This window comes from Ranitomeya imitator, chromosome 1 (assembly GCF_032444005.1).
Source record: "Ranitomeya imitator isolate aRanImi1 chromosome 1, aRanImi1.pri, whole genome shotgun sequence".
In the NCBI taxonomy this organism is placed as follows: domain Eukaryota; kingdom Metazoa; phylum Chordata; class Amphibia; order Anura; family Dendrobatidae; genus Ranitomeya; species Ranitomeya imitator.
In genome coordinates, this window is record NC_091282.1 from 447,604,928 (window position 1) to 447,617,359 (window position 12,432).

Consider the following 12,432-nt stretch of genomic DNA (forward strand, 5'->3'; position numbering starts at 1 on the left):
AAAATTAGCTCCAATTGTTAGCGGACACCATGTCGCGTTTGGAGAGCCCCTGTGTGCCTAAACATTGGAGCTCCCCCACAAGTGACCCCATTTTGGAAACTAGACTCCCCAAGGAACTTATCTAGATGCATATTGAGCACTTTAAACCCCCAGGTGCTTCACAGAAGTTTATAACGCAGAGCCATGAAAATAAAAAATAATTTTTCTTTCCTCAAAAATGATTTTTTAGCCTGGAATTTCCTATTTTGCCAAGGATAATAGGAGAAATTGGACCCCAAATATTGTTGTCCTGTTTGTCCTGAGTACGCAGATACCCAATATGTGGGGGTAAACCACTGTTTGGGCGCACGGCAGGGCTCGGAAGGGATGGCACGCCATTTGGCTTTTTAAATGGAAAATTAGCTCCAATCATTAGCGGACACCATGTCACGTTTGGAGAGCCCCTGTGTGCCTAAACATTGGAGATCCCCCAGAAATGACACCATTTTGGAAACTAGACCCCCAAAGGAACTAATCTAGATGTGTGGTGAGGACTTTGAACCCCCAAGTGCTTCACAGAAGTTTATAACGCAGAGCCATGAAAAAAAAAAAAAAATTATTTTCTCAAAAATGATCTTTTAGCCTGCAATTTTTTATTTTCCCAAGGGTAACAGGAGAAATTTGACCCCAAAAGTTGTTGTCCAGTTTCTCCTGAGTACGCTGATACCCCATATGTGGGGGTAAATCACTGTTTGGGCACATGCCGGGGCTCGGAAGTGAAGTAGTGACGTTTTGAAATGCAGACTTTGATGGAATGCTCTGTGGGCGTCACGTTGCGTTTGCAGAGCCCCTGATGTGGCTTAACAGTAGAAACCCCCCACAAGTGACCCCATTTTGGAAACTAGACCCCCAAAGGAACTTATCTAGATGTGTGGTGAGCACTTTGAACCCCCAAGTGCTTCATAGAAGTTTATAATGCAGAGCCGTGAAAATAATAAATACGTTTTCTTTCCTCAAAAATAATTATTTAGCCCAGAATTTTTTATTTTCCCAAGGGTTACAGAAGAAACTGGACCCCAAAAGTTGTTGTCCAGTTTCTCCTGAGTACGCTGATACCCCATATGTGGGGGTAAACCACTGTTTGGGCACATGCCGAGGCTCGGAAGTGAAGTAGTGACGTTTTGAAATGCAGACTTTGATGGAATGCTCTGTGGGCGTCACGTTGCGTTTGCAGAGCCCCTGATGTGGCTTACCAGTAGAAACCCCCCACAAGTGACCGCATTTTGGAAACTAGACCCCGAAAGGAACTTATCTAGATGTGTGGTGAGCACTTTGAACCCCCAAGCGCTTCATAGAAGTTTATAATGCAGAGCCGTGAAAATAATAAATACGTTTTCTTTCCTCAAAAATAATTATTTAGCCCAGAATTTTTTAATTTTCCCAAGGGTAACAGGAGAAATTTGACCCCAATATTTGTTGTCCAGTTTCTCCTGAGTATGGTGATACCCCATATGTGGGGGTAAACTACTGTTTGGGCACATGCCGGGGCTTGGAATTGAAGTAGTGACGTTTTGAAATGCAGACTTTGATGGAATGCTCTGCGGGCGTCACGTTGCGTTTGCAGAGCCCCTGATGTGCCTAAACAGTAGAAACCCCCCACAAGTGACCCCATTTTAGAAATTAGACCCCCCAAGGAACTTATCTAGATATGTGGTGAGCACTTTGAACCCCCAAGTGCTTCACAGACGTTTACAACGCAGAGCCGTGAAAATAAAAAATCATTTTTCTTTCCTCAAAAATTATGTTTTAGCAAGCATTTTTTTTGATTCACAAGGGTAACAGGAGAAATTGGACCCCAGTAATTGTTGCGCAGTTTGTCCTGAGTATGCTGGTACCCCATATGTGGGGGTAAACCACTGTTTGGGCACACGTCAGGGCTCGGAAGTGAGGGAGCACCATTTGACTTTTTGAATACGAGATTGGCTGGAATCAATGGTGGCGCCATGTTGCGTTTGGAGACCCCTGATGTGCCTAAACAGTGGTAACCCCTCAATTCTACCTCCAACACTAACCCCAACACACCCCTAACCCTAATCCCAACTGTAGCCATAACCCTAAACACAACCCTAACCGCAACACACCCCTAACCACAACCCTAACCCCAACACACCCCTAACCATAACCACAACCCTAATTCCAACCCTAACCCTAAGGCTATGTGCCCACGTTGCGGATTCGTGTGAGATATTTTCGCACCATTTTTGAAAAATCCGCGGGTAAAAGGCACTGCGTTTTACCTGCGGATTTTCCGCGGATTTCCAGTGTTTTTTGTGCGGATTTCACCTGCGGATTCCTATTGAGGAACAGGTGTAAAACGCTGCGGAATCCGCACAAAGAATTGACATGCTGCGGAAAATACAACGCAGCGTTTCCGCGTGGTATTTTCTGCACTATGGGCACAGCGGATTTGGTTTCCATATGTTTACATGGTACTGTAAACCTGATGGAACACTGCTGCGAATCCGCAGCCAAATCCGCACCGTGTGCACATAGCCTAATTCTAAAGGTATGTGCACACGCTGCGGAAAACGCTGCGGATCCGCCGCAGTTTCCCATGAGTTTACAGTTCAATGTAAACCTACGGGAAACAAAAATCGCTGTGCCCATGCTGCGGAAAACTGCACGGAAACGCAGCGGTTTACATTCCGCAGCATGTCACTTCTTTGTGCGGATTCCGCAGCGGTTTTACAACTGCTCAAATAGAAAATCGCAGTTGTAAAACCGCAGTGAAATGCGGAGAAAAACCGCGGTAAATCCGCCATAAATCCGCAGCGGTTTAGCACTGCGGATTTATCAAATCCGCAGCGGAAAAATCCGCAGAGGACCAGAATACGTGTGCACATACCGAAACCCTAACCCTAGCCCTAACCCTAACCCTAGCCCTACCCCTACCCCTAGCCCTAACCCTAACCCTAGCCCTAACCCTACCCCTAACCCTAACCCTACCCCTAACCCTAACCCTAACCCTATTCTAACATTAGTGGGAAAAAAAAATTTCTTTATTTTTTTATTGTCCCTACCTATGGGGGTGACAAAGGGGGGGGGTCATTTATTATTTTTTTTATTTTGATCACTGAGATAGATTATATCTCAGTGATCAAAATGCACTTTGGAACGAATCTGCCGGCCGGCAGATTCGGCGGGCGCACTGCGCATGCGCCCGCCATTTTGGAAGATGGCGGCGCCCAGGGAGAAGACGGACGGGACCCCGGCTGGATCGGTAAGTATGATGGGGTGGGGGGGGGGGACCACGGGGGGGGGGGGGATCGGAGCACGGGGGGGGGGAATCGGAGTGCGGGAGGGGTGGAACGGAGCACGGGGGGCGTGGAACGGAGCACGGGGGGGGCTGGAATGGAGCACGGGGGGGTGGAACGGAGCACCGGGAGGGTGGATCGGAGTGCAGGGGGGGGTGATTGGAGCACGGGGGGGTGATTGGAGCACGGGGGGAGCGGACAAGAGCACGGGGGGGAGCGGAGCACTGGACGGAAGGGAGCCGGAGCAGTGTACCGGCCAGATCGGAGGGCTGGGGGGGCGATCGGAGGGGTGGGGTGGGGGCACACTAGTATTTCCAGCCATGGCCGATGATATTTCAGCATCGGCCATGGCTGGATTGTAATATTTCACCCGTTATAATGGGTGAAATATTACAAATCGCTCTGATTGGCAGTTTCACTTTCAACAGCCAATCAGAGCGATCGTAGCCACGAGGGGGTGAAGCCACCCCCCCTGGGCTAAACTACCACTCCCCCTGTCCCTGCAGATCGGGTGAAATGGGAGTTAACCCTTTCACCGGATCTGCAGGGACGCGATCTTTCCATGACGCCGCATAGGCGTCATGGGTCGGAATGGCACCGACTTTCATGACGCCTACGTGGCGTCAAAGGTCGGGAAGGGGTTAACATTGGTAAAGCAGCAGGACCAGATGGACTCAGCTCACGTGTCCTTAAAGTTTGTGCAGACCAGCTGTGTACTGTCTTTACGCGCCTATTTAATGGAAGTCTACAAACACAGAGGGTACCTGTGTTATGGAAAACTTCCTGTCTGGTGCCGGTACCCAAGACTTCTTCTCCTGCAACCCTAAATGACTATCGTCCTGTAGCCTTAACATCTCACGCTATGAAGTCCTTGGAAAGATTAGTGCTTGCTCACTTAAGACCAAGGGTCAATGCTTTTATCGATCCCCTTCAGTTTGCTTACCGACATAGATTGGGGGTGGATGATGCTATTCTTTCTCTGTTACACAGTGTACATTCATTTCTGGAGATTGACGGAACCACGGTGCGAGCGATGTTCTTCGATTTCTCGAGTGCATTTAACTTCCTGCAGCCACTTTTACTACACAAAAAGATGACTGATATGAAGGTGGAGGAGGGGATGAGAAATTGGATAACTGACTACCTATCAGATCGGCCACAGTTTGTACAGATGGGAGCAGTGGTGTCAAGCAGATTACTGAGCAGTGTTGGTGCCCCCCAGGGAACGGTGCTTGCGCCCTTTCTATTCACTCTGTACACCTCAGACTTTCAGTATAAATCTGAACTTTGCCACCTTCAAAAATTTTCGGGTGACTCCGTGGTTGTGGGATGCATTAGGGGAGATCAGGGGGATGAGGAATACAGAAGGGTGGTGTCGAATTTCGTGGATTGGTGCAATGGTAACTATCTACAACTAAATGTTAAGAAAACTAAGGAGTTGGTGGCCAACTATAGCAGGATTAAGATGGAATGCTTACCGATCACTATTGCTGGTCAGGAGGTAGTGCAGGTGGAGAGTTACAAATATTTGGGGGTCCATTTGGATAGCAAACTGGACTGGAGATGCCACTCAGAGACTGTCTACAAGAAGGGGATGAGCAGATTGTATTTCCTAAGGAAACTGAGGTCTTTTAATGTGTGTAGCAAAATGTTAGAAATGTTCTACCAATCTGTAGTGGCAAGTGCCATCTTTTTTGCAATCACGTGCTGGGGTAGTAGTGTGCGGGCCTCTGATGCTAATAAGCTGAGTAAGATTATTAAGAAGGCAAGTTGTGCTGTCGGCTGCAATCTGGACTCTCTTGAGGAGGTAGTGGAGAGAAGAACTCTGAGAAAGTGTATGACAATTATGAACAATAATGCACATCCACTATATGAGCTATTCATGAGACAGAAGAGCACCTTCAGTAACCGGCTAATACTTCTGAGGTGTAAGAAGGAAAAATATAGGAAATCGTTTGTGCCAACTGCCATGGGGATGTACAACAATAACATTAGGGTTAAACCACCAAGGTGAATGTCTACTTATTTCTCTACATTTCAGTTCACTCGTTGTGTATGTCCTATTCTAATGTATAATGTTCTTCTGTCAACAAACTGTCATGTCAACTATGTAATTCCTTTATGATTTTTATGATTTAAGTTGTGCTGCTGTGATACCATAATTTCCCACGGGATCAATAAAGTGTATCGTATCGTAGATTAGGTCAAGGTCTGACCATTTTGGCTAATGTAACTGGAAGCTAGAGTCCCAAAAAAAAAAAGCAAACTCCAGTAGTCTGTGTGAAAATTGCAAGAATGCTATTTTTTTATACAGATTGTGATAACGGGGGAAAAAAACACATTGTCAAAAGTTAAAAAAAAGGTAACGTGGACCTGACAGCTGATACCTGTTGCCCAATCCACAGGCAACATGTATCAGACATAGGCTGCATGATTTCAGCAGCGTTTCAGAGAAAAGCATACTTTAAAAGCTACCGGGGACTGAGCCGCAATGTAGACTAATCGGGCAGGCTTTGTCCCCGGCTACTTCTCGCCCTCCGCTACCCTGGATTGACAAATATTTGCTTGTGTGCACGTATAGGTTAACTCTCAGGTAATGCTTTTATTTGTTAGATATTAACCTGTAGATTAATCCCATATCGCTTTGAAGGTACTCTGCCACTCACAGCACTGTGATTAGTGGCTACTGACAACCGGTTCTGCGCTGCTTCCTGTCAGTGAGAGTGCCAGGGGGTGCTCACCACCTCTAATCACAATGCTGTGAGCCATGACTTTAGCTGTGCCTGAACACCTGACTGAAAGCTGGTGGCTCCTGGGAGGAATAAAGTTAATTTTCTCCTGTGTGCCGCACTTTCAGTGCAGCGGCCGGGCGCCTTCACAATGCTATTAACTTGCCGAATAAGCCTATATCTGTAGATTAATAGTGTTATTTAAGTTGACCAGTTCACTTTAACCTTCAATAATAAGTTTTCTTTCCAAGTCCTTAATTCTTATTTGTTTCTTTTAGTAATTTGTTTTGAAGTATAGTCCAATGTGTTTTATCATGACAGGACCTGCAGACCTACTGTGATTTTCCAGATATAATTGATGTAAGCATTAAACAAGCCAGCAAAGATGATTCCAGTGAAAGCCGAATCGTGACTATCCACAAACAGGACAACAAGTCTCTGGTAAGTGGCTCCTTTGTCTAAACATTTTAAAAATATACATTGATTTTTTTCTTTTTTTTAGAATTCAGATATTGTTGGACAAAGGGCTGTATGAACACTCCCAGCTAGTAGTCTGTGGAGTATATTGCTACTTGTAGCAATTTATTTTAATTAAATTATGTATGCAATTCCTGCCCTGCATGGCACGTAAGCATGGGTATATGAAACTTGATTGCACGCACATACTATACATACATTCACACGCAGACTCGTATATAAATTCAAATACAATATTTAAATGAAGATCTAAACCACTATGTGTAAGGTGTCGAGTTCCCGCCGCTGCTGAGGGGGAATCTCGAACCATGTCCTCTTCCGGTCTCCCATTCTTCCCCAGCTGCAGTGGAGCCTGCTCAGCAGAGATGTCAGTCCCAGCGTCTCGCTCGGGCTGATACTGTGCGGCTGGTTACGGCTGCTGCCCCAGGTTCAGCCTTTGTAACCAGCATTGATCAGCGGTTTTATCTACTGAGCATGCCCATGGGACATCCTCTCATTGAAGGTCGGAGGTCACATGCTCAGGTCCTGTAGCGGCTCTGATTGGACCACTTGGAAGGTCCCAGAAGGCTACATCTATAAAAGGCTTGCATGGCCGCTCGGCCATGCGCTAGTATAAACCTGTAATCGTGTGTGTGTGTGTGTGTGTGGTTGTATGCCTGTTCTGGTGACTACTCCTTAATCATTCCCATTCCTAGAGTTGTTGAATGTTTGTAAATGTTGGAGCTACCTAGCTCCAGACAGTGCTATCCTAAACACAAGAGCACGATCCTTACTGCGTCAAACCAGCAGTGACCTCCAGTGCGGCGCCATGCGCAATTAGTGCGCTTTCCTAATCCTTGTAAGGGTGGTTAGTGGCATCCGCCAGAGAGGCGCTGTACGCATTCTGTGCAGTAATCTATAATTAGTCCTGACAACCGGTCAGTGTAGGTTGGGAATTCCTTGTTGATCTCAGCATCTGACTCAGGGCGTCCTCAGGCGCGGGCTCAAAAGCCACCGAGTGTCAGAATGGGATCAATGACCAGCATAGTGGGGGTGAATTTCAGGGATCCCACTAGCGTCTATCTGCTGCACCCTGTGACTGCTAACAGGGCAAAACGTTTCCTTAGTTTCCCTGTGACTCTGTGAAGCAACAGAGTTCGCAGTAGTTCATACCGCGTGACCGAACCCGAGTTTAGTCCGGTGTAGTACCGCCATATAGTACCGCCATTACCTAGCAGCAGGTTCCATCTCTGCACGGTGGACCAACGTACCTTTTATTATCTTTATATTTATTCGGTGCGTTCCGCCAGCCCTAACACTATGTTGCTGTATCTTGAGTTACACGAGTGAAAAGATAAAGGGAACCTGTCTCCAGCAAAAAACATTATTAACCTGCAGATGTAAGGTTTATCTGCAGTTTAAGAGCATTACTAACCTGCACGGTGCCTGTATGCAGCTAAATGCTCCAGGGGAAGATGAACTTTATTTCCCCCATCGGCATTTGATTTCTATCACGGGCTACGCCGGCGCGGGTTCTGTCACTGCTCTGAGAATAACCGTGCCCCCAGCCCTGATTGTAAGCCAGCCCCAATGCAGAGATGCTGCTGGTGTTTTCAGGGTGACGTGCAGTGGTAGTTTTCTGCGACACGTAGCGTTTTGCATTTAGCCCAAAAAGTTCTTCTTTGGTCTCATCTGACAAGAGCATTTTCCACATGTTTGCTATGTCCCCTACATGGCTTTTTACAAACTGCAAACCGGACTTATTCTGGATTGCTTTCAACAATGGCTTTCTTCTTGTCACTGTCCCTTAAAGGCCAGATTTGTGGAGTAGACTAATAATAGTTTTTGGACAGATTCTCCCACCTGAGCTGTGGATCTCTGCTACTCCTCCAGAGTGACCATGGGCCTCCTGACTTCTAAAGCAGTGCTCTGCTTTCTTGGGTTGTCCGTTCAGGTGGATGGCCACGTTTTGGTAGGTTTGTAGTATTGCCATACGCCTTCCTTTTTTGAATGATGGATGGAACAGTGCTCTGTGAGATGTTCAGAGCTTTGGCTGTTTTTTTTTTTTTTTTAATAACAGAACCCTGCTTTACTCTTCTCCACAACTTTAACCCTGACCTGTATGGTGAGTTCTTTGGTTTTCATTATGCTGTTTGATCCCTTGTGTTGTCAAACCAACCTCTGAGGCCTTCACAGAACAGCTGTAGTTATACTGAGAATAAATTACAGATAGGTGGACTTAATTTACTAGCTTTCTGACTTTTTGAGGCAACTGGTCAGTCAGGATTTTATTTAGGAGTATCAGACTGCAGGGTCTGAATACAAATGCGGGTCACAATTTTCATATTTATATTTTTAAAATAATTGGAAAACAATTTGCTTTACACATTTCAAATACTTGCTACTTTATGTTGGTATTTGACATAAAAGCCTAAAAAAACACATTTAAGTTTGTGGGTGTAATGTGAAAAAATGTGGAATAGTTCATGGGGTATGAATACTTTTTCAGGGCACTGTAACTGCGACTCATGAACACAGATTTGCTTCCTCATTAGACAATGCAATTGATGTATTGTAAATAGCCTTAGAGAAGTGCAGTGTGGGAAATACACATTGTGTACATGCTGGTGTTACTTCATGCCTGTGTTTCGCAACTGATTACCATGTGGTGTACTGGGTTACTGACTTCTCACAAATCTCACCACAGTCAGGTTTCCTGTGTCCGCCACTGTTCTTAAGTGATCAGCGGGTTATCTTGCATTGTGAGACACACAAACTACAAAACACAACTTTATGTCCTTCCTGAAAAGGGTTGTGTTTTTGACACTTTTGATTTCCTTCCTCATAAAATAAAATGTACATCATTTTATTTATTCTTTTTTTTTTTAAAGCTATACCGCTCTTTTTTCTTAGAAGTGAAAGTCTAAAACATTGCTGCAGCATTAACCCCTTCATGACCCAGCCTATTTTGACCTTAATGACCTGGCCGTTTTTTGCAATTCTGACCAGTGTCCCTTTATGAGGTAATAACTCAGGAACGCTTCAACGGATCCTAGTGGTTCTGAGATTCTTTTTTCGTGACATATTGGGCTTAATGTTAGTGGTAAATTTAGGTCGATAATTTTTGCGTTTATTTGTGAAAAAATGGAAATTTGGCTAAAATTCGGAAAATTTCTTAATTTTTCACATTGTTAATTTTTACTCTGTTAAACGAGAGCGTTATGTGACACAAAATAGTTAAAAAATAACATTACCCACATGTCTACTTTACATCAGCACAATTTTGGAGACATTTTTTTTTGCTAGGAAGTTATAAGGGTTAAAATTTGACCAGCGATTTCTCATTTTTGCAACAAAATTTACAAAACAATTTTTTTAGGGACCACCTCACATTTGAAGTCAGTTTGAGGGGTCTATATGGCTGAAAATACCCAAAAGTGACACCATTCTAAAAACAGCACCCCTCAAGGTGCTCAAAACCACATTCAAAAAGTTTATTAACCCCTCAGGTGCTTCACAGCAGCAGAAGCAACATGGAAGGAAAAAATTAACATTTAACTTTTCAGTCACAAAAATGATCTTTTAGCAACAATTTTTTTTATATTTCCAAGGGTAAAAAGAGAAACTGGACCCCAAAAGTTATTGTACAATTTGTCCTGAGTACGCCGATACCCCATATGTGGGGGGAACCACTGTTTGGGCGCACGACAGGGCTCGAAAGGGAAGGAGCGCCATTTGACTTTCAATGAAAAATTGGCTCCAATCTTTAGCGGACACTATGTCGCGTTTGGAGAGCCCGTGTGCCTAAACATTGGCACTCCCCCACAAATGACCCCATTTTGGAAACTAGACCCCCCCAAAGAGATTATCTAGATGCATAGTGAGCACTTTGAACCCCCAGGTGCTTCACAAATGAAAAAGTACTTTTTGTTTTCACAAAAAATTTCTTTTAGCCTCAATTTGTTCATTTCCACATGGGCAGCAGAATAAAATGGATCCTAAAATGTATTAGGCAATTCCTCCTGAGTACACTGATACCTCACATGTGGGGGTAAACCACTTTTTGGGCACACGACAGGGCTCCGAAGGGAAGGAGCGCCATTTGACTTTTTGAATGAAAAATTAGCTCCAATCATTAGCGGACACCATGTCGTGTTTGGAGAGCCCCTGTGGGCTTAAACATTGGAGCTCCCCCACATGTGACCCCATTTTGGAAACTAGACCTCTCATGGAACTAATCTAGATGTGCGGTGACCACTTCAAACTCCCCCAAGTGCTTCACAGAAGTTTATAACGCAGAGCCGTGAAAATAAAAAAAATAATTTTTCTTTCCTCAAAAACTATGTTTTAGCCTGCAATTTTTTATTTTCACAAGAGTAGCAGGAGAAATTGGACCACAAAAGTTGTTGTCCAGTTTGTCCTGAGTACGCTGATACCCCATATGTGGGGGTAAACCACTGATTGGGCAGACGTCAGGGCTCGAAAGGGAAGTAGTGACGTTTTGAAATGCAGACTTTGATGGAATGGTCTGCGAGCGTCACGTTGCATTTGCAGAGCCCCTGATGTGCCAAAACAGTAGAAACCCCCCACAAGTGACCCCATTTTGGAAACTAGACCTCCCAAGGAACATATCTAGATGTGTGGTGAGCATTTTGAACCCCCAAGTGCTTCACAGAAGTTTATAACGCAGAGCCGTGAAAATAAAAAATCATTTTTCTTTCCTCAAAAATTGTTTTAGCAAGCAATTTTTTATTTTCGCAAGGGTAACAGGAGAAATTGGACCCCGATAGTTGATGCCCAGTTTGTCCTGAGTATGCTGGTACCCCATATGTGTGGGTAAACCACTGATTGGGCGCACGTCAGGGCTCGGAAGGGAGGGAGCACCATTTGACGTTTTGAACGTAAGATTGGCTGGAATCAATGGTGACGCCATGTTGCGTTTGGAGACTCCTGATGTGCCTAAACAGTAGAAACCCCTCAATTCTAACTCCATCACTAACCCCAACACACCCCAAACCCTAATCCCAACTCTAGCCATAACCCTAACCACAACCCTAACCAGCGTCGGACTGGAGCACCTTGGGCCCACCAGAGAAAATCATTCTTGGGGCCCACTATGTAGCTACATAGAAATAGATACAAGACCACCAATTGTGCGGTAAAAAGCGCTAATATTAGGGTATAATATAAGGTAGTTCACGTCTTAATTATGTAGCAAGGGTTGTGGTAGCCCCCTCACAGAATATAATGTAGCCCCCTCATAAAATATAATGCAGTCCCCCCTCATAGAATATAATGCAGCACCCCACAAAATATAATGCAACCCTCTCAGGTATGACGCAGTCCCCACCATAGAATATAATGCAGCCCCCCCCCATATAGTATAATGCCACCCACCACAGAATATAATGTAGTCCCGAGAGAATGCAGTTCCACCACAGAATATAATGCAGCCCCCCATAGAGTATTCTGTAGCCCCCTCATATAGTATGATGTAGCCCCCATAATATTATGTAGTCCCCTGAGAGAATAATGCAGCCCCACCACAGAATATAATACAGCCCCCCATAGAGTATACTGCAACCCCTCATATAGTATGATGTAGCCGCCCATAATATAATGTAGTACCTTGAGTATAATGCAGTCCCCCCACAGAATATAATGTAGCCCCCCAGGGCCGTATTTAGTGTTTCTGCTGCCCTAGGCACTTTTAGTGCTGCCTCCCCCATTCGTGAGTATGACACTATCGGCAGTGACTTTGGCAAGAATCGCTGATGTGAAAGTCGCCTTTTGCAGCAGATCGGGCAGTTTTTCTGCATCTGCTGCATAACAGATCACTTACGGCAACACTGCGTTCGGCCTCATTCATTCCCTATGGGATTTGCGGCACTTGCCATGATCTTGCAAATGTGGTACCATACCTCCCAACTTTTGAAGAAGGGAAGGAGGTATAA

The 12,432-nt window shown here is 45.0% G+C and overlaps 1 protein-coding gene across 2 annotated transcripts in view; it reads left to right on the top strand.

Annotated features, from left to right (window-relative positions):
• JAK2 (Janus kinase 2) overlaps positions 1-12,432 on the top strand; it is a 376,796-nt gene that overhangs the window by 267,641 nt on the left and 96,723 nt on the right. For both annotated transcript variants that reach the window (XM_069764276.1, XM_069764285.1), the window contains one exon: positions 6,344-6,463. In XM_069764276.1, the coding sequence (XP_069620377.1) occupies positions 6,344-6,463 (120 nt within the window). The remainder of the gene's footprint in view (positions 1-6,343; positions 6,464-12,432) is intronic.